The sequence below is a fragment of the Plecotus auritus genome (genome assembly GCF_963455305.1).
Source record: "Plecotus auritus genome assembly, chromosome: 6".
Taxonomy (NCBI): domain Eukaryota; kingdom Metazoa; phylum Chordata; class Mammalia; order Chiroptera; family Vespertilionidae; genus Plecotus; species Plecotus auritus.
In genome coordinates, this window is record NC_137773.1 from 40086857 (window position 1) to 40109432 (window position 22576).

The window sequence follows — 22576 nt, forward strand, 5'->3', positions numbered from 1 at the left end:
TGGAGCACCTGGGTGTCATATAGGGCTTGTTTCAAGAGGATCACTGGGGCTGCTGTGCTTAGAATACCTGAAGAGCAAAGGAAGGGACCAGAGCACTCCACAGCAATAACCTTGGCAAGAGATTGTGGCTCCAACAGAATTACGAGTTTGACAGGAAAGGAGTTTAAGGAGAGGTCTTGGCTGGGGGTTAACAGTTGGAACTCAAAAGGTATTTAATCGCAGAGATGTAGTTTCTTCTATCACTAACTTACTAGTAGTGAACTCAAGTAAACCACTTCTAGGTTCTGAGCCTCAGTTTCCCTACCAGCGAAATGGGGAAAATATTCCCACATAACAGGGCCTTCATGAGAACGAAATGATAAGTGTCAAAGGCTGACCGTGTGCAAAGTGAGACCCCTGAGCCAAGGACTGCACGAGCTGTCCAGAAAGGAGGGAGCCGCTGCAGAATTGTCGACCGACTCCCGAATCAGTAGCAGAGGATCCGAGATCCCAAGCAATTACCAGGCAAAAGAACCGCCAGGGCGGGAACCGCAACGCGGTTGGCGGCTCCCAACCTCGCGAGATTTGTTAGCCGGGCAAAGTCACCCGTCCAGCCACATCTCGCGAGGCCAAGGTTCTATCGGCGGATCTGGGTTTACAGGGAAGATGGAGTATCCCGCGTTCGGTACGGTGCAGGCCACGGACAGCGGAGGGGTCCAGCCATACAACAGCTCGGAGGGGCCGGAGGGTCGGGAACCGGACGGGCTGCGCTTCGACCGCGAGAGGGCGTGCCGCCTGTGGGAAGCAGTGTCCGGGGCCCAGCCAGTGGGGAGGGAGGAAGGTGAGTGAAAGAGAGAGGGTGGGGGGGTCTCAGAAGAAGGAATCCCCTTGCTCGTCTGCCCATTTCGCGAGAGTGGCAGAAGCGCGAGGCTGGAATGTGGACCAGCCCCCGAATCTATGGTCCCACCCTCTGACTCCCGGCCCGCCCCCTTGCGTGACGCAGCCCGGGACTCCCGAACTCAAGCAAACCATCGGCCCAGGCACCGGGCATCGTAGGCCAGCTCCTGAAAATCAAGGCTCCTGCGTGCATATGGTCAAGGGCCTTCTCACGCTCAGGCCGCGGGTGTTTCTGCCCCGCCTTCCTCACCCCCCAGAGCGCAGCTCTTCCCTGGCTCGTGTACTGTAGTCCCTATCCACACCTGTGAGACCTACAGAACAACCCGCCAGACTTTGAGCTAACTCACCATTTCTCCCTGATTCTCCATCGTCCCAGTCTCCAGGCTCCCCCACCCGTAATGTCTCTAGCCTCCTTTCTCTCATGCCCCAATTTCCAAGGGCTCTAGAAGGCCTTCATACCCCCATGTTACTGCTGGCCTTGGTGATGGAGCCCTGGCTTACCCCCGTTTGTAGTTGTCTGGTCTCTACCCTTTTCTGAGATGGGGGCCAGAAATCTGAGAAAGAAGCTTTCCAGCTTGCTCTGCATTTTACTTAGCAGTGGGTAAGATGGACATAGAGGAGATGGAAAAAGCTGGCCTGACCTGGTTGTGTGACCCTCTTAACAGTCCTTAGAAAAGCTAGCTGCTTAACTACCCAAAAGAACACCAGCTATCAGGGCTTCTGTGCTAATCCTGGCAAGTAATCTGCAGGGCAATCAGATTGCTCTAAAGGTTTTTGCTTGCTGAATAGACAAATCTTGAAAAGTTCAATATGTTTACCTGTGAACTGATGCCCCCTGGAATAAAATGGAATTTTTAAAAATATATTTTTATTGATTTCAGAGAGGAAGGGAGAGGGAGAGAGAGATGGAAACATCAATGATGAGAGAATCGTTCATTGGCTGCCTCCCGCACGCCCCCTACTGGGGATGGAACCTGCAACCCTGGCATGTGCCCTTGACCGGAATCGAACTCAGGACCTTTCAGTCCGCAGGCCGACGCTCTATCCACTGAGCAAAGCCAGCTAGGGCTAAAATGGAATTTTTACCACAGCCAAGAACTGTATGTTTCAGTTTGGGGTGGTACACAGACCTATACCCTCGTGTATATATATACTTCTCCAGTTTAAAAACTAGTCTAGCCTGATTCCTAAATTATTATGTACAAATTTGTGCCCTTCCTCCCCCACCCCCAACCCCACAATTTTTCCCTCATTAATTTCACAAATGCCTGCTCTATTCACTGATGCCTGCTCTATTTCAAGCTTGTTTGGGTGTCAGAGGTGAGGAAAAAATTGTTCTTGCCCTGAAGGGGCTTGTAGTCTGGTCCAGGAAGCAGACACCACAGCAGTTTTATTAATGTAGTGGGTATAGTGAAGAGGAATGCCTAAGAGTTGGGTGCACACAAGAAGAGGAAGTGACCTTTGTCCTTAGAGGACATAGGACACAGCGACTGTGCGTTGAAAAGTGAACTGTCTCTGTGTGTGTATTAATGTACAGTGTCACACCAGTTCATTTCCCTAGTCTCCACACCGCTACAATATTTATATGAGATCTAGGTAGATAGCTACAACACCAGTTTCTACTTACATTATTGTTTTTTTCTCTTTGCACTTTCATTGAGTTATAATTTATATATCATAAAATTCATCCATTGTAATTGTACCGGGAATTGGACTGTGACCACCTGGTTTGTAGGTTGACGCTCAACCACAGAGCCACGCCAGCCAGGCCATGTTTAATTTTTTGAGGACCCTCCATATTGTTTTCCATGGTGGTGGCACCAATCTGCATTCCTACCAACAGTACACGAGGGTTCCCTTTTCTCTACATTTTCACCAACACTTGTTTGTTGATTTATTTTTTTTTAATCTGAACAATAAAGATTTATTTACAAAAAAAAGATTGTTGTGACATATTTGCAACTTTTCTGTAAGTTTGAATTTGATTCAAATTTTTAAAAATTCTTTTGAAATACTTTAAAAATACTTTACATAATGACCACATTCATCTTGTTTGTAGACTTATTAATGATAGCCATTCTGACAAGTGTGAGGGGATATTTCAAAAAGAATGTTCTAGCCTGGCCGGTGTGGGTCAGTGGTTGAGCATCGACCTATGGACCAGGAGGTCACAGTTCGATTCCAGTTAAGGCACATGACTGGGTTGCAGGCTCAATCCCCAGTGTGGGGCATGCAGGAGGCAACCAAACTGATTCTCTCTCATCATTGATGTTTCTATCTCTACCTCTCCCTCTCTAAAATCAATACAAATATTTAAAAAAAAAAAAAGAAGAATGTTCTAGCCCTGGCTGGTGTGGCTCAGTCAGTTAAACATCCTCCCGTGCACCAAAAGGTCACCTGTTCAATTCCTGGTTGGGGTGTTTACGGGAAGCAACCGATCCATGTTTCTCACATTTGTGTTTCTTTCTCTCTTTTTCCCTCTCTCTTCCTCTCTGAAATCAATAAAAAGATACATATTTTTTAAAAGAATGTTCTAGTCTTTTAATAATTAAGCCCCAATACAGTTTTCTACCCAATTTTGTGTGTATCGTTATACCAATGTAAATATAAATAATTAGAAAATGCAGCTGGCTGGTATGGATCAGTTGAGCATCTACAAATGAACCAGGAGGTTCAATTCCTGGTCTGGATACATGCCCGGTAGGGGGCATGCAAGAGGCAGTCGATCAATGATTCTCATCATTGATGTTTCTATCTCTCCCGCTCCCTTCCTCTCTGAAATCAATCAATAAATAAAAAGAAAATGCTATTGATCTTTTAGTGGAGCAAATTTGAAGGTTGCTTTATTTTTTTCTAATCTTTATTGTTAAAAGTATTACACAGGTCCTCCTTTTTCCCCATTAATCTCTTTCAGCCCAATCCTGTCCCTCCTGCCCCCCAGGAAGGTTACTTCATTCTTAACTCCACAGAAAATGTTTCACAAATAATAAAAAGATAGAAAAATGTATGATTATAATAAATTTTTTAAAAGAACAGTGAGAAAATTATTTCCTTTTCAAGTCTTTCAATCCTTCCAGTTCTTTCAGGAAAGAAGTCTCAGTTGAGTACTACCCTGTCTTAACACCTCTCTTCCCAGTTGCTGCTCTCTTATTGTTCTTTTTAGGGAGAGCTCCAAGCCACTGTGCCAGTATCTGGCTAAAATTGTTTCATTTTTATTGCTACCTATTAAGTTTGTGGTCTAAAGATTTCTTTTTAAAAGAATTTACTTGTACAGCATGGTGAATGTAGTTAATAACTGTATTGTATATTTGAAAGTTGCTAAGAGAGTGGATCTGAAAAGTTTTCATAAAAAGAAAACAAATTGTAACTGAGTGGTGATGGATGTTAACTAGGCTACACCTGAAAATAATATAATGTTATATGTCAATTATATCTCAGCTTAAAATTTTTATTTTTTTATTTTTTTTTTTTGTATTTATTTTATTTTTTTTTTTTTACATTTTTTTAATTGTTTGAAGTATTAAAAATAGTAGTACATATGTCTCTTTTTTTTCCCCATTGACCTCCCCCCACCCTCCCCTTCCCCCCAGTACATGCCTTTACCTGCCCCCCCCCCAGTGTCTTTTATCCATTGGTTATGCTTATATGCATGCGTACAAGTCCTTCGGTTGATCTCTTACAGCCCCCCTCCCCCCCAAAACCTCCTCTGCCTTCCCACTGTAGTTTGACAGTCTGTTCAATGCTTCTTTGCTTCTGTATCTATTTTTCCCCCTTTTCTTTCCTTTAAAAAATCTTGCCTCTGCAGACTAGAAATAGACATATAATAACAAAAAATGTTTGAGTCCCAATTTCAATGTCCAACAGTTCTGATTCCCCGTTTCAATGTCAAACAGTTCCTTATGTGTACATGTCAGCAATGATATCTGGATGGTGGGCACATGGTGGCAATGCAGGTCCAACCCTCTCTGGTTTGGTCCTAGGCAAGTGCTGCGTCGCACAGCTTCTGACTGCTAGCGTGGCAAGGCGTCGTCAGCGTCTCCCATCTCTGGACTGTTTCTCCTCTTGTCTTCATGGTTGGAGCAGACCTGTCAATTCCTCTCTGTTGCAGGAATCCACATGGTCTTGGAGTTGTTTTCTGAAAATATACAAACATATTCTCGACCAAAAGTTAATAAAGGAATCTTTTCTATATAATTGATTTGGGATCCTTTTTATTTTTGCCCAAACGATTTTCCTTTGTCTTTATCGGGGAATCTCTGCCCTTCCCAGCTGCAAACTGTCTCACCAGCTGCGCCTCCTTCGCCAATTCAGGCTGGATTCCACTCGTTTCAGCTGCTCCCTCTATCTGCTCCGGGACAAGGCTCAGGACACGTCCGTCTATTCTGCCGCCATTTTCCACTCCTCTCAGCTTAAAATTTTTAAACAATTTATTTAGAAAATGAAGTTGGCTTACATAAAATTATAAAGTAAGTAATAGTATACATGGTGCGAGAACATAGCATAAGTTATGAAAGTAGTAGGGAAAGAGTGACTGAAGTTTGTCAAGATGTAATAGTATGGCATTCCATTACTCAGTGCCTGCATTTGAGGCAGGGTTCAAAGACAATGCTGTTGAAGCAGATTTTTAACTCACAGATTTTATTTTCCTCTCTATAGTCGAGCATATGATCCAGAAGAACCAGTGTCTCTTCACCAACACCCAGTGTAAGGTTTGCTGCGCCTTGCTCATTTCAGAATCTCAGAAGCTGGCACACTACCAGGTATGCCATAGTACCTTTAAAACTGCTCTACTTTCCAGACCTAGTTCCAAGCCCCCACTTCTCCCGACTTGCACTGTGAAGTGTAATTCCTTTTTAGCCACCCAGATGTTGCCTCCATGCATGTTGACTGTAACTTGAAGACTGACTTAATTTTCCCAAGTCCCATTTCTCTCATCTAAATCAGAATCATTGTACAGTAGGTCCTCAGGTTACGTTGGAGATCTGTTCCTACGGCACGACATAATGCGATTTTAGTGGGAACCCACCTACATAAGCACCTACGTCACTCACATGGAGCACATACACAGCAGTAATGAAGTGAAACATAAAAAAAAAAATTTAAAAGAACAGTAATTCCTGACCTTTACTTGTGGTAAATAAATAATAAAAAACATAAAGCACATATGTACATACATCGAAATGACAGAACTTTTTTTTTATATAAATAAATGGGAGATGGCGACGTAACCACAAAACGACGTACGTTGAATCCGACGTAACCCGAGGGCTGCCTGTACTTATATCTTCCCTTGTAGCTTGTACAGTAGAAAGTATGAGCTTTGGCTTTAAATAGACCAGAGTTTGAATCACAGCTCTGCTAGTCATCTTGGGCAAGAATCCTCAGTATCTTCAGCCTGTTTCCTCATCTATAAGATAGAGATGATGTCCTAGCTGGTTTGGCTCAGTGGATAGAGCGTCGGCCCACAGACCAAAGGGTCCCAGGTTCGAGTCCAGTCAAGGGCATGTACCTCGGTTGCAGGCTTCATCCCCGTGGGGAAGGCAACCAATCATGTGTCACTCTCACATCCATGTTTCTGTCTCTTTGTCTCTCCCCCTTCCCTTCCACTCTGTCTGAAAATCAGTGGACAAAATATCCTCAGGTGAGGGTTAAACAAAACAAAAACAAGATAGAGATGATGATAATTTTCTCATAGGTTGTTGTGAAGATTAGATTTGACAGCATGTAAAGTGCCTTGAGCAGAGTGGGAACTCAAAAGACTAGGTTTCTTCCCACACCCTCTCCTGCTTAAAAGTTTTATGAGGATGAATCAGGTGAAAATCTAGTAAGTGTTTTTGAGTTCCTTAGATATGAATTGGCATTTGGCTATCTTTGATCTTTTTCCTGGGTTCTTACAGAGCAAAAAACATGCCAACAAAGTGAAGAGATACCTAGCAATCCATGGAATGGAGACATTAAAGGGGGAAATGAAGAAGCTAGACTCAGATCAGGTAATCCAGCTGCCATGTTGATACTGCTTGCTTCCTGATGAAGCCAGCAGACAGGTTGGTGTGGTAAAAAGAGCATGGGCTTTGAGTCTGACTTGGCTTCAAATTTCCACCCTGTCGTGTGACTTGGGCAAATCTTATTACTTCTCTGAGCCTTGATTTCTTCCTTTATCAAAAAGAGAATGCTGCTAAAACCGGTTTGGCTCAGTGGATAGAGCGTCAGCCTGCGGACTGAAAGGTCCCAGGTTCGATTCCGGTCAAGGGCACGTAACTTGGTTGCGGCACATCCCCAGTAGGAGGTGTGCAGGAGGCAGCTGATCGATGTTTCTCTCTCATCGATGTTTCTAACTCTCTATCCCTCTTCCTTCCTCTCTGTAAAAAATCAATAAAATATATTAAAAAAAAAAAAAAGAGAGAATGCTAATATCAACTATGTTTTAAGATTTTCCAAACTAAAATGAGGGAAAGAAAAAGACCCCACACAGAGCCTGGCACATAGCAGGAGCTTAGTAAATGGAGCCATTGCTATGTATTACCACCCAGTGGTTTGATGGAGTAGAACAAGAAGCTGCCCATTCACTACTTAAGGAAACAAAGTGGAAGGAGGCCAGGCTGCTTTCTTGAGATCAGGGAAAAGAGCTGAGCTCAGCACTTGAATGTTTTGAGTCAATAAGTGGTAGGAACACCTTATCAGATGCCTGCTCTGATAGAGATGTAAACACATTTGCTTTTTGGCTTAGAAATAATGTGGGAATTATGCTGAAGCAACCCAAAATCCTCAGGGATACTATAATTTTTGTTCCATAGGAGGCTGTGCAAACATCATGGGATAAGAAACTAGAACTAGCTCTACAACTTATTGGTTAGATGACTTTAGGTAAATCACTTAACTTCTGTGTACTTTATCCATAATGGAGATAGTAATTTCTATCTCTTAAGGGTATCATAAGGTAAAATTTCAATTCCTAGTGTATACCCAGTGAATATAAAAACTATGCCTCCTATTACAGATTTGGAAGCGCCATACTCATCCCTTCTCCAATTCACTAGACCAGTGGTCAGCAAACTGCGGCTCGCGAGCCGCAGTTTGCCGCTCTGTTGACTAATGAGTTTGCCAACCACTGCACTAGACTGATCCCCTACTTGCCCTTCTTATAATTTAGAATTCCGAAAGTCAGGATCTAACCAATGCTACCCCAATAAGTTCAATAAAAATTAAAAGTAGCTCAGCCGGCATGGCTCAGTGGTTGCACATCAACCTATGAACCAGGAGGTCAACGTTCGATTCTTGGTCAGGGCATATGCCTGGGTTGCAGGCTGGAACTCCAGTGTGGGACATGCAGGAGGCAGCCGATCAATGATCCTCTCTCATCATTGATGTTTCTATCTCTCCTTCTCCCTCTCTAAAATCAATAAAAATAATACTTTTAAAAATAATAATAATAAATAGCCCTGGCCGATGTGGCTTGGTTGGGTGTCATCTCATGCCCTGAAGGGTTTCTGGTTCAATTCTCAGTCAGAGCACATGCCCGAGTTGCAGGCTCCATTCCCAGTAAGGAGCATATAGGAGATACCCGAAAGATGTTCCCTCTCACATTGATATTTCTCTCTTCCTCTCCCTTCTTCTCTCTCTTAAAAATCAATACACATTTTTTTCTTTTAAAAAAAGGAGCCCGCTCAGTGTGTACCCATGAACCTGTAGGTTATGGTTCGATTCCTGGTCAGGGGACAAGCCTGGATTGCAGGTTCGATCCCCAGTAGGGTGCATGTAGGAAGCAGCTGATCAGTGGTTCTCTCTCATCATATCTCTCTCTCTCTCCCTCTTACTTCTTCTCTCTGAAATCAATAAGAACTTTTTTTAAAAAAGAAAAAGAAAATCAAGATCAACTCTGTGACCCTGAGCAAGTCACTTCACCTCTTTGTATTTCAGTTCCTTCAACTAGGGGTGGTCCAGTAGTTTCAAACAAGGTCACAGGCTCCTACCCCTCCCCCAATTAAAGAGTTATTAAGCCCAAAATATTGATAGTGCCAAGGTTTAAAATGTTGTCTTGCCCTAGCCAGTTTTGCTCAGTGGATAGAGTGTCAGCTGGCGGACCGAAGGGTCCCAGGTTCAGTTCTGGTCAAGGATACGTACCTTGGTTGCAGGCTCTTCCCCAGCCCAGCCCTAGTTGGGCTCATGCAGGAGGCAAACATTCTATGTGTTTCTCTCACATCAATGTTTCTCTGTGTCTTTCCCTTTCTCTCTCACTCTCCCTAAAAAGTAATGGAAAAATATCCTTGGATAAGGATTAAACAAATAATAATAATCCTATGTAATAAAAGGCTAATATGCAAATTGACCCAATGGCAGAATGACGGGTCGCTATGATGCACACTGACCACCAGGGGGCAGACGCTCAATGCAGGAACTGCCCCCTAGTGGTCAGTGCGCTCCCACAAGGGGAGCACTGCTCAGCCAGAAGCCCTGAGCCAGGGTCAAGACTGGCGAGCACAGCGGTGGTGGCGGGAGCCTCTCCTGCCTCTGCAGCAGCGCTAAAGATGTCTGACTGCTGGCTTAGGGGAGCAGGCCTAAGCCGGCAGTTGGACATCTCCTGAGGGCTCCCTGAATGTAAGAGGGTGCAGGCTGGGCTGGGCTGAGGGACCCCTCCCCTCGAGTGCACAAATTCTTTGCACCAGGCCTCTAGTAATAAAAATAAAATATCGTCTTGCCCTGACCAGTGTGGCTTGGTGGTTAGAGCATCAACCCAAGCACCAAAGGGTCACAGGTTTGATTCCCAGTCAAGGGCAGGTACCTGGGTTGCAGGTTGAGTCCCTGGCCCCAACATTTGAGAGGAACCAATTAATATGTCTCTTTCACAACGCTGTTTCTCCTCTCTCCCCCCTCCTCCCTTCCACTCTCTCTAAAAAGCAATGGAAAAATATCCTCAGGTGAGGATTAACAAAAATAAATAAATAAATAAATAAAATGCTGTATTGCCTGGTAGTTCAGTTGGTTAGAGTGTACTCCCAATACACCAAGGTTGCGGGTTTGATCTCCAGTCAAGGCGCATACAAGAATCAACCAATGAATGCATAAATAGGTGGAATAGCAAATTGATTCTCTCTCTCTCTCTCTCCCCCTCTCTCTCCCCCTTTCTCCCTCCCTCTCCCTTTCTCTCTCTAAAATCAATAAGTAAAAATTTTAAAAAATGCAATGATCTACTAGTACTTGTTCAATAAACCCTGAGCCTCTGCTGTGTGCCAGACTCCAACAGATTGCTAAGGATAGGAAACAAAGTCAAACAGTCTATGCCGTCCATGTTGAAGTTAGTTCACAGAAAAGTCTCCAAGCTATTACGCTGTCAGCTTAGGGTTACAAGTGGAATGCTAAAGAGGTCTGTTTCATGCACTCTGGGAGTATGGAGGAGGAACAAAATTAATTTTTCCTGGAATAGTCACACAAAGTGCCTTGATAATTGTTTATTGAATAATTTTCTTGAGTAAAAGTCTCCCGGAAGATGTGATATTTAATCTGGGCCTTGAAGGCTAAGCGGACATATGCCAGGCAGAAAAGAAGGAAAGATCATTTTAGGTAACAAGAATGGCCCACACAAAAAGTAAGAAAGTAATAGAGCATAAAGTGAGAAATGGTGAGTAGAGCCTGGCATGAGTTAGCTGGAGAAGAATCCAGAAAGGTAGGTTGGGGTAGTGTGCGAATGGGGCCTTGAATACCCATTCTCCTGTGGGCAATGGGGAACCATTTTAGATATTCTGGCCGGGCAGTGACATGTTCAGACCTGTGTTCTTTCTCCCAACCAGAAGAGCAGCAGAAGCAAAGACAAGAACCAGTGCTGCCCCATCTGTAACATGACCTTTTCCTCCCCTGTCGTGGCCCAGTCGCACTACCTGGGGAAGACCCACGCAAAGAACTTAAAGCTGAAGCAGCAATCCACTAAGGTGGAAGGTACTGGTTTTCCTGAGTAGTGCTATATCGGGATCCCCCTACCCCCATCCTTAGGGCACTAATGCCAGGTGCCCCCAGAAAACTCTCACTGGGGCCACAGACTTGAAGAGGTTGAACTGCTTTTGGGAGCCCTTAAAAATATTAAAGTAGACTCAGCTTCATTGAAATGCAGCCTCAGAGTTGTACTCACCTAACCTCTGTTTGGTTACATCAGTTTTTCTCTGTAGAAGTGTCTTAGCCCTGAGCTTTTGTTCTGACTAATAATTCAAGAGTGTCAAAGTCCTTCAGGCCATGCACACCATGACAGCATTCTACTTCCTACCTCTCCCACTTAGATTTTTTTCCTCCCAGCATCCATCTGCCCTTACTATCATATGTTCCAAGTTGAAAGCTAAAACCTAGTCTTTCTTGTGTGCTCAGGTTATGCCCTGCTCACTTTAATCTTCAAAGGTGCCTCTTCTCAAGACAGGGACTTGCCTTTCAAAGCTGAATACTTCAGTACTGTCACTATTGCCCCATAAGCTGTGTTTGCAACTGCTATGAATTCATTCCCAGTATAGTGACTTCTAAAGTAACCCCCTTTATCTTGTCACCACTGGGACCCATGATTTCATCTCATTAACTCCTGACTTTCTGGGATTTTTTAACCTCTGTTAACTGCAGTTAGTCAAGAATGAAAATTCTTTGATCTTTATTTTTTCTTGGTAAATTTTGCTTCTCCATTTTGGATCAAGAAGTAGATTATACTATCTATAATACTTACTATCCTTTTTTATATTATTGTATTATGAAAACAAGAAAGGCTTTGAAGATAGAGTAAAAAAAATTAACTTATAATTACACCTTCTTATCACACCCAAATCTAGTTATTCGTGCTATAAACCTGAATAACTTTGAACTCACAGATGCCCAGGTTTAAATCCTAGTGCTGTTATTTACCATCTATATGACTTGACTTCTTCATGCCTGAGTTTCCTCACCTTCATAGGTTGTGAGGATGAAATAATATATATGGAACCTAGGACATAACAGATGCCCAGTAAATGACAGCTGCTATTTTTACTAGTAGCACCATCATTAAGATAGCCAGTGAGTGGCATTCCCCACAACAAATGCAGTAGTTGGGCAGGCATCTACCACCTGGAGCCCATTACTAATAATAATTGCTTTCGTTAAAGTCAGTGCTTGTACCATTCATGGCAGCAAAAAAATACTAAACATTAGGCCAAGAGAAACCAGCTTAGGAACAGAACTTTATAAGATCACTCATTTATCTTTATATGGACTTATCTCCCATAAATAGGAAAATTCCCTGGAATATGCCTAGTCCCAAGGATTCCATATTCTGGAAGTTAGTTTCCATAACCACTTTTGGCCTTTGCCACATGCATATATGTTTTTTTATATAGTTGTAATTGTCATACATGTATCCTGCTTTTACTTTTAGTTTAAGCACATTTTCCTGTTATCACATGAGTTTATTAGTATATTTCTGAATTTAAACATTTTTAATGTAAAAGTGATATAAGCACGTTGTAAAAAATATGGAAAATATAGATAAGTGGAAAGAAAAAGTACCCATAATTTTACCATTCAAAGGTAATCATTGTTAACATTTTATAGTACTGTTTCTCCTGTTATCTTTTGCTGTGTGTGTGTGTGTGTGTGTATCTGTTTTATGTGTATCTAGATTGAATCCATGTATATGAACACATAAACATACAATACTTTAAATAATCTTGTTTTTATAAAAATGATGTATACTCATTATGAATAATTCTAGTTCAAACAATGCAAAAGGTTCAAAGAAAAAAGTAAACTTTCACCCGAATTCTACCACCAAGAGAAAAACACTGTTAATATGTTGGTGATTTTCAAAATACCAGAACACACATATAAACTGTGTATGTGTCTTTTCACAATAATATAATTATATTGTGCATGCAGTTTTCTTTTATACTCTTTTCATTTTAATTTAACATTTGTACTTCCTCATGTTATTAAAAACTTTTTTATAAACATTTTTAATGACTAGAAGTCATCTCATCATATCACATTCAACCATTCCTCTAAATGTTTTTCCTTCTCCCCTTCTTGGTATTTATAAATAACTCTATAGCAAACATCCATATAGAATACTCTTTCTATATTTCAAGCTGTTTCTTGAGGGAAGACTCCCAGAGGTCTCATTTTTATTGGATGCCCATTAAGTAGTTTCTTTAACTTTACTTAAGCATTTGCCTCTGATGCTTCTCTTCAATATCTTTTTAAAAATGACCTTTATATCAACCATTATCTCTTTTCTGATGTCAAAAATCTACATTCATTGTAGAAAAGTTGGAAAATACTGAAAAGCCCTTTTACTTTATGCTTTTGGTCTTTTTCCATACATCACCAATATGTTTTGTTGCTTTACAGAATTGAGGACATAAGAAACAGATTTCTGTATAACCTTTTCTTTTTAACTCAGTACCACATGCTGAATATTTTCTCATATTATTAAATATTCTGCAACACATATATTACTTTTCAAGTGACTTGCTGAAACAATGACCAGGAAAAATCAATGGCCAGAGAAATTGAGATTCCCTATCCTGGAAAATCACTGTGGGAAAAGCCAGCAAGTTTCTTCTGGCTTGCTAAAAATCCTTAAAACTTCCCGCATTGAAGTGGTACCAAGATGAAAGAGCCCCTCAGACATCTGTGAGTGCTGCTGAGCCCCACCCCTCCTCCACCATTGGTGGAGGTTCTAGACCACATTTGTAAAGCAGTGGTTACTAGATCCACACCATTCCAGCCACTTGGCCTCATTAGTGAGTTATGGCATCCACTTTATAAGGCAGCAGCACGGCCTGCAGTCAGCATTCGGGCATCTCTTGATCCACAGGAGGCTTACACATATGTTCATACCAGGCTCTGATTAACAGAATTCACTAACCAATGCCAGGGATTTTTTCTGAACGTGAAAGCATGAACTGTAGCCTTCAGGTCCCCTTGCCACACTCTGGCAGCCTGGCAGAGCAAAGAGGGCATGGTGTCTAAGATCACACAGACCTTGGTTCCACTCACTAGCTGGGTGGTCTTGGACAAGTCATTTGCCCTGTGAGCTCTGATTTTTCTCTGTAGTGCAGCAAAATGATATATACCTCATGGAGCAGTTCTGAGGACCAAGGGAGAAAATACATGTATAAAGCACATAATGACTAGTAAATGTCAATGTCATCCTCTTCTCTACCCACCTTACCCCAGAAAGAAGTGTTGTGCAAAAAGCTTCCCAGTATAGTTGCCTTTTGTAAATGACCCTGCAAGCCCTTACCCTCAGTTTCTACATTTGCACGTTGCCTCCCAGCTCTGTAACTGGGGTACTATGAGGATGGGAATAAAACACCCACTTACTGTGAAGTTCTGGGGATTTCTGAAGGATAAAAAGACTGTAAGCATGTACATCTCTAGTCTGTTGTCATTTACAACTTGATAGTAGAAGTGCAGAACCTCAGAATGTGAGAAAATCAGGGTTCATGTGCCTAAAGTAGTTAAAACTATTGAACAGAGGAGCTCCCCCAAATCTTTGCAGTTTTCTTAATCAGAGAAGGCTTTCACTGTATGATTCACCCTGGCAGGCCCCCTGTGCAAGTGTGATTAACTAGTTACCAGCCTTCATTTGCATTCAGTATACTCAAAAGCCTGGCACCTTCTGGGTTTTTTCATTGTTTCTGTTTGAACTCTCTCACTGCAGCTCTGTCGAAACGCCTTACAAACCCTTTCCTTGTGGCCTCCACCTTAGCCTTACACCAGAATAGAGAGATGATAGACCCAGACAAGTTCTGCAGCCTCTGCCACGCAACTTTCAACGACCCTGCCATGGCTCAACAACATTATGTGGGCAAGAAACACAGGAAACAGGAGACCAAGCTCAAACTCATGGCACACTATGGGCGGCTGGCAGACCCTGCTGTCACCGACTCAGGTAAGGGAGCCCAGCTCACACCCGTAGTTGAATCAGAGCTGGACCACCAAGGCTATGCTTTTCCTCCTTAGGTCTCTTAGGGCAGACATGGCAAAATGAAATGCCTGCAGAAGCCAGATAGGAAATTTAAATAAGGGAAAGAGCCTGGAGATGATAGGTCAGCTAAAAAGGGCATGCCTGACTGAGCCAGCTCTAGCCAATTATTACCAGTTTTTCACAAGAATCTAGAAGCCAGATTTGAATAAGAATTCTTATTTTTAAATGTGCAACTAAATTTTTAAAATGTTAAGTCCTGTGAGATTTGGGCCAGGGTCCACCAGTTTGCAACCTCTGATTTAAACTCCCTGTCATCCACATTTTTTGTGTGAAGGCCTCAGCTGCTTCTGCCAGATTTTAGAGTGTCCTCAGGGCCCCTCCTTTCCCAGCAGTTGAGGCCTGTCTGTATTCCTAGGATAACATGGTGAAGATCATTCTGACTGAGGATATTAGCTGCTCTCCTGACCTCCAGGTGCTCACTCATCAGCATCACAGGAGTGAGCATTCACAAAAAGTTAGAAGCCCTTCCCATCACAGTAACTACTCACTGCCTATAGTAAGGGAGGGGAAGAGAAGAGAGATTAAATTTTCATTCAGCCAGTCATTATTTATTGAGCACCCACTGTGTTTCTTCATTGAGGTACAGTAGTGACCAACACTGGCACAATTCCTGTCTCATGGAGCCGATGTGAACTTTTGTGTTAGTCCTCAGGGTTTCCTCCCTAGGCCATGGAGATCCAGCACCAGATAGTCAATAGTTGAGGCCCCATGGCATCCAGCTACCAATTGGCCTCAGGGAAACTGATTCTCAGAGCCATCATGTTCTTCCCACAGTGCTGAAGAGGTGAACATATAGTTGTCTTAGATGTTCCAGACCACATATAGGCAAGGGGAGGGATCATGGCTCTCTAACAACCCTCCAAACCCGAAAGCACCATGCAGCACAGGCTGTCCTTGGGCAATACTGACACAAATGAGAAGGGTGCAAAGCAGTGGCTATGAAGCAAAGTGGGCAGCTCTTGAGCGGGGTGCCAAGGATTGCTCCACCAATGCCATTGAAGGACCCTGCTTTATAAACCTGTTCAAAATTAGAGCCCTGGCCCATGTGGGTCAATTGGTTGGGCATTGTGCCCATGCACCAAAAGGTTGCTGGTTTGATTCCCCAATAAGGTTCATGCCTGGGTTGTGGGCTCGATCCCCAGTAGTGGGTGTATAGGAGGCAGCCAATCAATGTTCCACCCTCACATTAATGTTTCTCTTTCTCCTCCCTTCCTTTCTCACTAAAAATAAATTTAAAAAAAATTTAAGACTTAATTTGAAAGGGATCGCTGGTATCTACATAACATTCCCACATACAGGCAGTGCCTTCCCCTTTAATAGGATCAGTATCATGCTGAGGAATCTGAAAACCTCAGATCCAAGTTCCTTAGAACCCCACTTCATGACATACCAGACCTGATTTGAATATTTTGGCCTATAACTGATAGGAACATAGCATCCAGCTAGCATGACCCAGGGGTCTCTTGCAGCTGACCCTTTTTTGCTCCAGCTTCTGCTTCTCCTTTACTCGGCCCTGCCTTCCTCATTATCTCTTCTCTACAGGCAAGACACAGGCACTGCAATGTTTTGGGCTGCTTATCTTAACTTGTAGCCATTCTGATCTTTTACCTCAAGCCAAAGCCTCCCTTCTATATTCATACTCCTCCATTTGTCTAAATTACATATGTAATCCTAGAACTATAGCCTTGATCTTTTTTTCTTGCTTAAGGCATTTGCTTTAAAGGTCAGCCAAAGTCTTTCATGAAAACCTGGACAGAGGAGTAGGGGCATCATGTGCCCCTTTATTTAATACAAGAGGCCCGGTGCATGGATTCATGCTCCAGTGGGGTCTCTTGGCCTGGCCTGTGGGAATCGAGCCAAAACCGGCTCTTTGACTTCGACCAAGGGGTCCCAGATTGCGAGAGGGCAGTTCTCGGGTGACACAACCCAGAATTAAGCTCCCTTCTCTCTGGTTCTGGGTGCATCATCCAAGAACCACAACTGCCAAGTGACTGAAGCTTGGCAGCTCATGCGTTGAGCGTCTGCCCCCTGGTGGTCAATGCACATCATAGCTACTGGCTGGTTGGCCAGTTGCTTAGGCTTTTATATGTATATATAAATATACATTATAATTTAATCCCATGGCATTCCTATAAATAGGCATGCTTTTCCTACTTCACAAATAAAAGATGAGACTCAGAGTGATTTACTCAAGGACATATAGCTGATATGACCTGATGTTAATCAGACAACATCAGTATAGGTCTGTAGCTCTGTCTGGCATCAAACCTTCTTCCTTCTGCCTCCAGCTCTGAATGTACTTAGCGGAAAGCTTTTTGGGTACAGGTTACCTGCAGAAGTACTGAGCCCACCCTGACCCTTCTTACTTTTAGTGTTGAACTAAGGTATGCAGGCAGTGACTTCAACTTTCTGCCTTAGCAAAGGATTGTTGATTTCTTTTTCCTGCTGGCTTCAATTCATTCGAAGCTTGTTCATGCATTCCTTCCTTCATTCAGTCAGACATCCTATATTTACCGATGGCTGTGGTCATCCAGGCCTTAGGCTCTATCAGGGGTGTGACTCGAGGGCCACAATGAATTCTTAAACTGGACTGGAGGGCCGGAACAAAAGCATGGATGGAGTGTTTGTGTGAACTAATATAAATTCAAAGTAAAGGAGCGGAGGGGAGAGCAAGAAAACCGGATAGAACAGCCAGATCCGGCCCGCGGGCCATAGTTTGCCCACGGCTGCGATTCTCTCACATGTAATTACCTGATTTAATCCTCACAACAGCTTCATTGTGCAGATTTTATTATCCCCATTTTACAAATGAAGACATTAGGATCAGAAAGATGAAGTGATTTGTCCTAGGCCCTACACTAGGCAATAGCAGAGCCAGCACTGAATCAGGTTAAGTTCTGAGTTAGGTCCAGAGAATAGTTTCCATGGGGCTCCTGGCAAGTGTCTCATGACAATTTGGGTCAAATGTGAGATGTTCAGGGGTAGATGCGCATCTACCAAGCAAATCAAACAAGGCTTGGTTTGCTTTATACTCCAGGCTCACATTTCTTTCATTTACCCAAGAACTAAAACCTGCATATCATTCAGGCAGCCAAATCCTTCCAGCCTCCAGAGCACTCAGCATCTCCTCCAGGTTACTGCAATCCTCTGCTTCACCTCATCACTTTCTTTCCCTACTTCTGACCTTGTCTCCTACACAAAACAGGTCTGCTTTCTCTGCCTCATGCTGAACCCTCCGTTTCTTCGACCCCTATACATAGGACAGTTTTCAGGTCTTATAAAATTCATATGTAGTCAAGAAATATTTCTTGATCTCTTTCTTAATACACGCCAGGCATTGTATATATGGTAGTAAATAAAAGGTATTGTCCAAGTTCTTATGGAACTTGGAGACTACAGAGAAGATAGGCATTGAGCAAATAACAGGTGTGATAAGCTTTACAACAGGAAATAAATGGGATACTATGGAGTTAACCTAATATGAGGGAGCAGGGATCAAGGAAGGCTTTCCAGGAGGTAAGGGGGATACATGGAGCAAAATGATGCTGGGGAGGTGAGCAAGTGTCCATTCATGGCATTGTGTGTTATATTAAGGATTTGGGTTTTTATCCTAAGAGCACTGAGAAAACATTGACATTGACGTATTTAATCATTGTTACAAAGTGGAGAATGGTTTAGAATAGGGGGGAAGAGTAGTGGGGAAAGAACAGCCTTGAGGCAATTGTAGTAATTCATAGAGGAGAAGACAGGAATTTGGACTAAGATAGCAGTGGGGGAGGTAGAAATAAATGGATTTGAGATGTATTTATGAAGTAGAATTGTCAGACTTGGCCGTTGAATGTGAGAGATGAAAGAAAAGGAACGGTCAAGGGTGGTGCCCAGATTTATTCTTAAGCATTTTGGTGGATAACCAGGTTTTGTCAGCTTGAGTTTAAGCTATCCATGAGAAGATGTCGACAAGGCAGTTAGATATATAGGTCGAGACCTCAAACAAAGAAGTCTGAGAGATATTGTCATTTTAGTAGGTCAGAAACTTAAATATTGGTAGTTCCATATATTTTAACCTAGTAAGTGGCAATTGAAGTCTGGGGAATGAATGTGATTCCTTAAAGACTTTAGAGAGAGCCCTAGCCAGTTTGGCTCAGTGGGCCCGAGGACTTGAAGGGTCCCCGGTTTGATTCCGGTCAAGGGTATGTATTTCAGTTGCAGGCTCAATCCCAGGCTCTGGATGGGGCAGTGTGCTGGAGGCAGCCAATCAATGTTTCTTTTTGTCTCTCCCCATCCCTTCCACTCTCTCTAAAAATCAATGGAAAAAGACCTTCGGGTGAGGATTAACAAAAAATAAATAAAATACTTTTTTTTAAAAAAAAGAGTGTAGAGAGAGAAGAGCTAAGGATCTGAGATTGAGCCCTCTGGATATTCTGTCACATGCTACAACATGGATGAGCCTTAAGGACATTATACGAAGAAATAAGCACAAACAACAAATCTTGTATGATTTTACTTGTATGAGATATCTAGAGTAATCAAACTCATTGAAACAAAAAGTAGAATGGCGGTTGGTTGCCATGTGTAGGGGGTTGGGGAGTTGTTTAATGAATGTGACTTTTCAGCTTTGCAAGATGAATAAGTTCTGGAAATAGGTTGCACAGCAATGTGAATATACTTAAACACAATGAAAACACAGATTTCTCTAACCAGACCTATCTTTTGATATTACTGAATTGTGCACTTAAAATTTTCTATTGTATTTTACCACAATTAAAAATAAAATAATAGCCCTAGCTGGTTTGGCTCAGTGGATAGAGCGTCGGCCTGTGGACTAAAGGGTCCCAAGTTCGATTCCGGTCAAGGGCACATGCCGGGTTGTGGGTTCAATCCCCAGTAGGGGCATGCAAGAGGCAGCCAATCAGTGATTCTCTCTCATCACTGTTTCTATCTCTCTCTCCCTCTCCCTTCCTCTCTGAAATCAATAAAAAATATACTTTTTAAAAAATAAAATAATAAGGAAATAAAAAGAAAGAAAAAGTTGCACCCTCTGGAATGCCACTATTAATGGTGGAAGTCAAACAGGAGTCAGCAAGAGAAGGAGCCACCAGAGGACAGAAAACAAGAGTGCGCATGCTGAAAGCCATGGGCGGGAGATGTTGAAGAAGGGAGGAGTCACCAGTTCTCTCAGGAGCTGTTGAAAGCTCAAATACGATGAGGCCTCATACGCATCCATGTTGTCTATTAAATTTAGGTATAAGGAAGCCACCATTGGCCTTGGAAAGGGTGTGCACATGCACATATAGCAGTAAAAAGGAGATATAGGTGCTTTTCCAAATAAGTCAGATGTTCAAAAACCAGCTCTCGTGACTTGTACTTTATGAAATTACATGGGTAAACCAAAATATCAAACATGTAAAATGAAAAGCAGATGATAATTACTGGACAAATATTGTTTTTTTAGAGCATCGATGAATTCTGCAATTCCCCAAATGACAATTTTAACTCTTATTTATTTTTTTAATCCTCACCTGAGGACATGCTTGCCTATTTATTTATTTATTTATTAGAGAGAGGGGAATGGGGAAGGGTGAGAAAGAGGGAGAGAAACATCGATGTGAGAAAGAAACATTGATCACTTGCCTTCCTTACACACCCTGACTGGGGACTGAACCCAAAATCTAGGCACGTATTCTGACCTTGAATTGAACCCACAATCTTTTGGTGTACACTTCAACGAAACGAGTCACACAGACAGGGCTCAAATGACAATTTTGAATCTAGCTTACAGATTAGTGGATAGTGGGTCAAATGACCATTTTGAATCTAGTTTACGGATGAGTAGATAGTGTGTTGAGATCTTATACCTCAAAAGGGAGATAGAGGAGTTTAGAGACATATGAAGAATGGGGCTTCATGACCAGAGGGAAAATCCCAGCTCTGACCCCAGGTCAACCACTTAATCTTCCTGGGCCTGATTCCTAATTTGAAAAATGGAGATAACCACCTATCTTGCACGATTGTTGTAAGAATCTAAGGACATATATATCCAAAATTCTGGTGTGGTGCCTAGTGCTTAATAGATAATAAGAGTAGGCTATTGTAATCTGTGTATCAGTGACTCTTAGCCACATCAACCCCAGGTCCCATTCTTGGCCTTGGGGGCAGGGTAGTTCTACTAGTCCATTATGCATCTTTTCCATGTTAGTGTTGAACCATGAATTCTGGCCTTAAATGTCTAAAAAGGACCTGAATTCTGATTGCAGGAAGTTTCTCCTTAAGTGAAGAAACAAGGGAAACAAACAGAGTTGGGACATTGGCTAGCTTATTTGAGTAGAGGAGATTGTTGGTATTCTCAGAAGCTGCAGTTGCCATGAAGGCTGCTTAAAAGATATTCGCCACCTCTTTGCCAGCATGATTCATGGAACCCATAAGAGTGAATCTATATATATAAAAGGCTAATATGCTAAGTGTCCCTCCTACCATCTGACCAGTCACTATGACATGCACTGACCACCAGGGGGAAGACGCTCAATGCAGGAGCCGCTGAGCTGCAGTGACTTGGCAGCAGCAGTTCTTGGGTGATGCACCCCAGAACCAGAGAGGAGGGAGCCTGATTCCTTGCGGGGCCGCGCGATTCCACCTTCGGCCATGGGTTATGTTGCTGCTGGGGTACTGTCGGCCCCAAATCTGGTTTACTGCACACTTGTGTTTGTGTTCCACACCCTGTACGACAGCAACTTTGCAGAGTGCCCTCTCGCACTCTGGGACCCCTTGGGGGATGTTGGAGAGCCGGTTTCGGCCTGATCCCCCGCAGGCCAGGCCGAGGTACCCCACCTACTAGAGGGACCCCACTCTGCAGATGCCTTTCAAACCACGGTGCCACCTCAGGTGCAGCCGGCCGGGGAGGGACCATGGAAGGTTAGCTCCAGAGGATGTCCGGTTTGTCTTACCCAGTCCCACCCCGCCAGCCACCTTCTAATTAATTTCCTTTCAATGTGCACAAATCCGTGCACCAGGTCACTAGTAATAGTGATAAAAGCGTCCATTTGTTGAACACTTACTATGTGCCAAATGCTTTTATTTGAGTAATTACAATAACCTGATGAGGTTGATACCAATATTGACCTCATTTTATAGATAAGGAACCTGTTGCAGAGAAGCCTCACTTTTGCAAATGAGAAAACCAAACCTCAGAGAGATTAAGTAACTGGCTATGGTCCTATAGGTAAGAAATGATAGAGACTTTTTATTATAAGTATTATGGTTATGAATTGTAATATAATTGGTTTATAATTGAGAAAAGCTGAGGATTAGAAAGGGGAAGGCAGTCAGCCAAGGTCATATGAAGACAGAGCCAGGAGTCCAGTCCATATTTTGGCTCCTGACCATTTTTCTCTATTAGACAACGTGGAGAAAGACCACTTCATCATCAGAGCAGCCCTGGTAGTGAGACAAGGAGTCTGAGAGCCCGAAGGTAGAAAAACAGATTGATTTTCATAACAGGCATTTTCATTAATTACTGTTATTGCAAGCCCAAGGAGAGTTCCCAGAGACCTCTGAGCAAAGGGCATTCTTTTTTTTTTTAAGGACATCAAAGTTTAATACCTGCAATATGCTAAGTGTTGCATGGGGAATTCACGTAGGCATGAAAACTCCTCCCACACAGGCACCATTCGTTGTGTATGTCGGACATTTAGACAAAGAAGAATGGGGTCT

The 22576-nt window shown here is 42.8% G+C and overlaps 1 protein-coding gene across 3 annotated transcripts in view; it reads left to right on the forward strand.

Moving 5' to 3' along the window:
* The first annotated feature begins 596 nt into the window (after positions 1-596).
* ZNF346 (zinc finger protein 346) overlaps positions 597-22576 on the forward strand; it is a 29690-nt gene continuing 7710 nt past the window's right edge. For 2 of the 3 annotated variants that reach the window (XM_080676627.1, XM_080676628.1), the window contains exons 1-5: positions 597-820; positions 5533-5636; positions 6774-6866; positions 10662-10806; positions 14543-14773. In XM_080676627.1, coding sequence (XP_080532753.1) covers positions 646-820; positions 5533-5636; positions 6774-6866; positions 10662-10806; positions 14543-14773 — 748 coding nt within the window. In that variant the 5' untranslated portion in view covers positions 597-645. The remainder of the gene's footprint in view (positions 821-5532; positions 5637-6773; positions 6867-10661; positions 10807-14542; positions 14774-22576) is intronic. The other variant, XM_080676629.1, reaches the window with a different exon arrangement.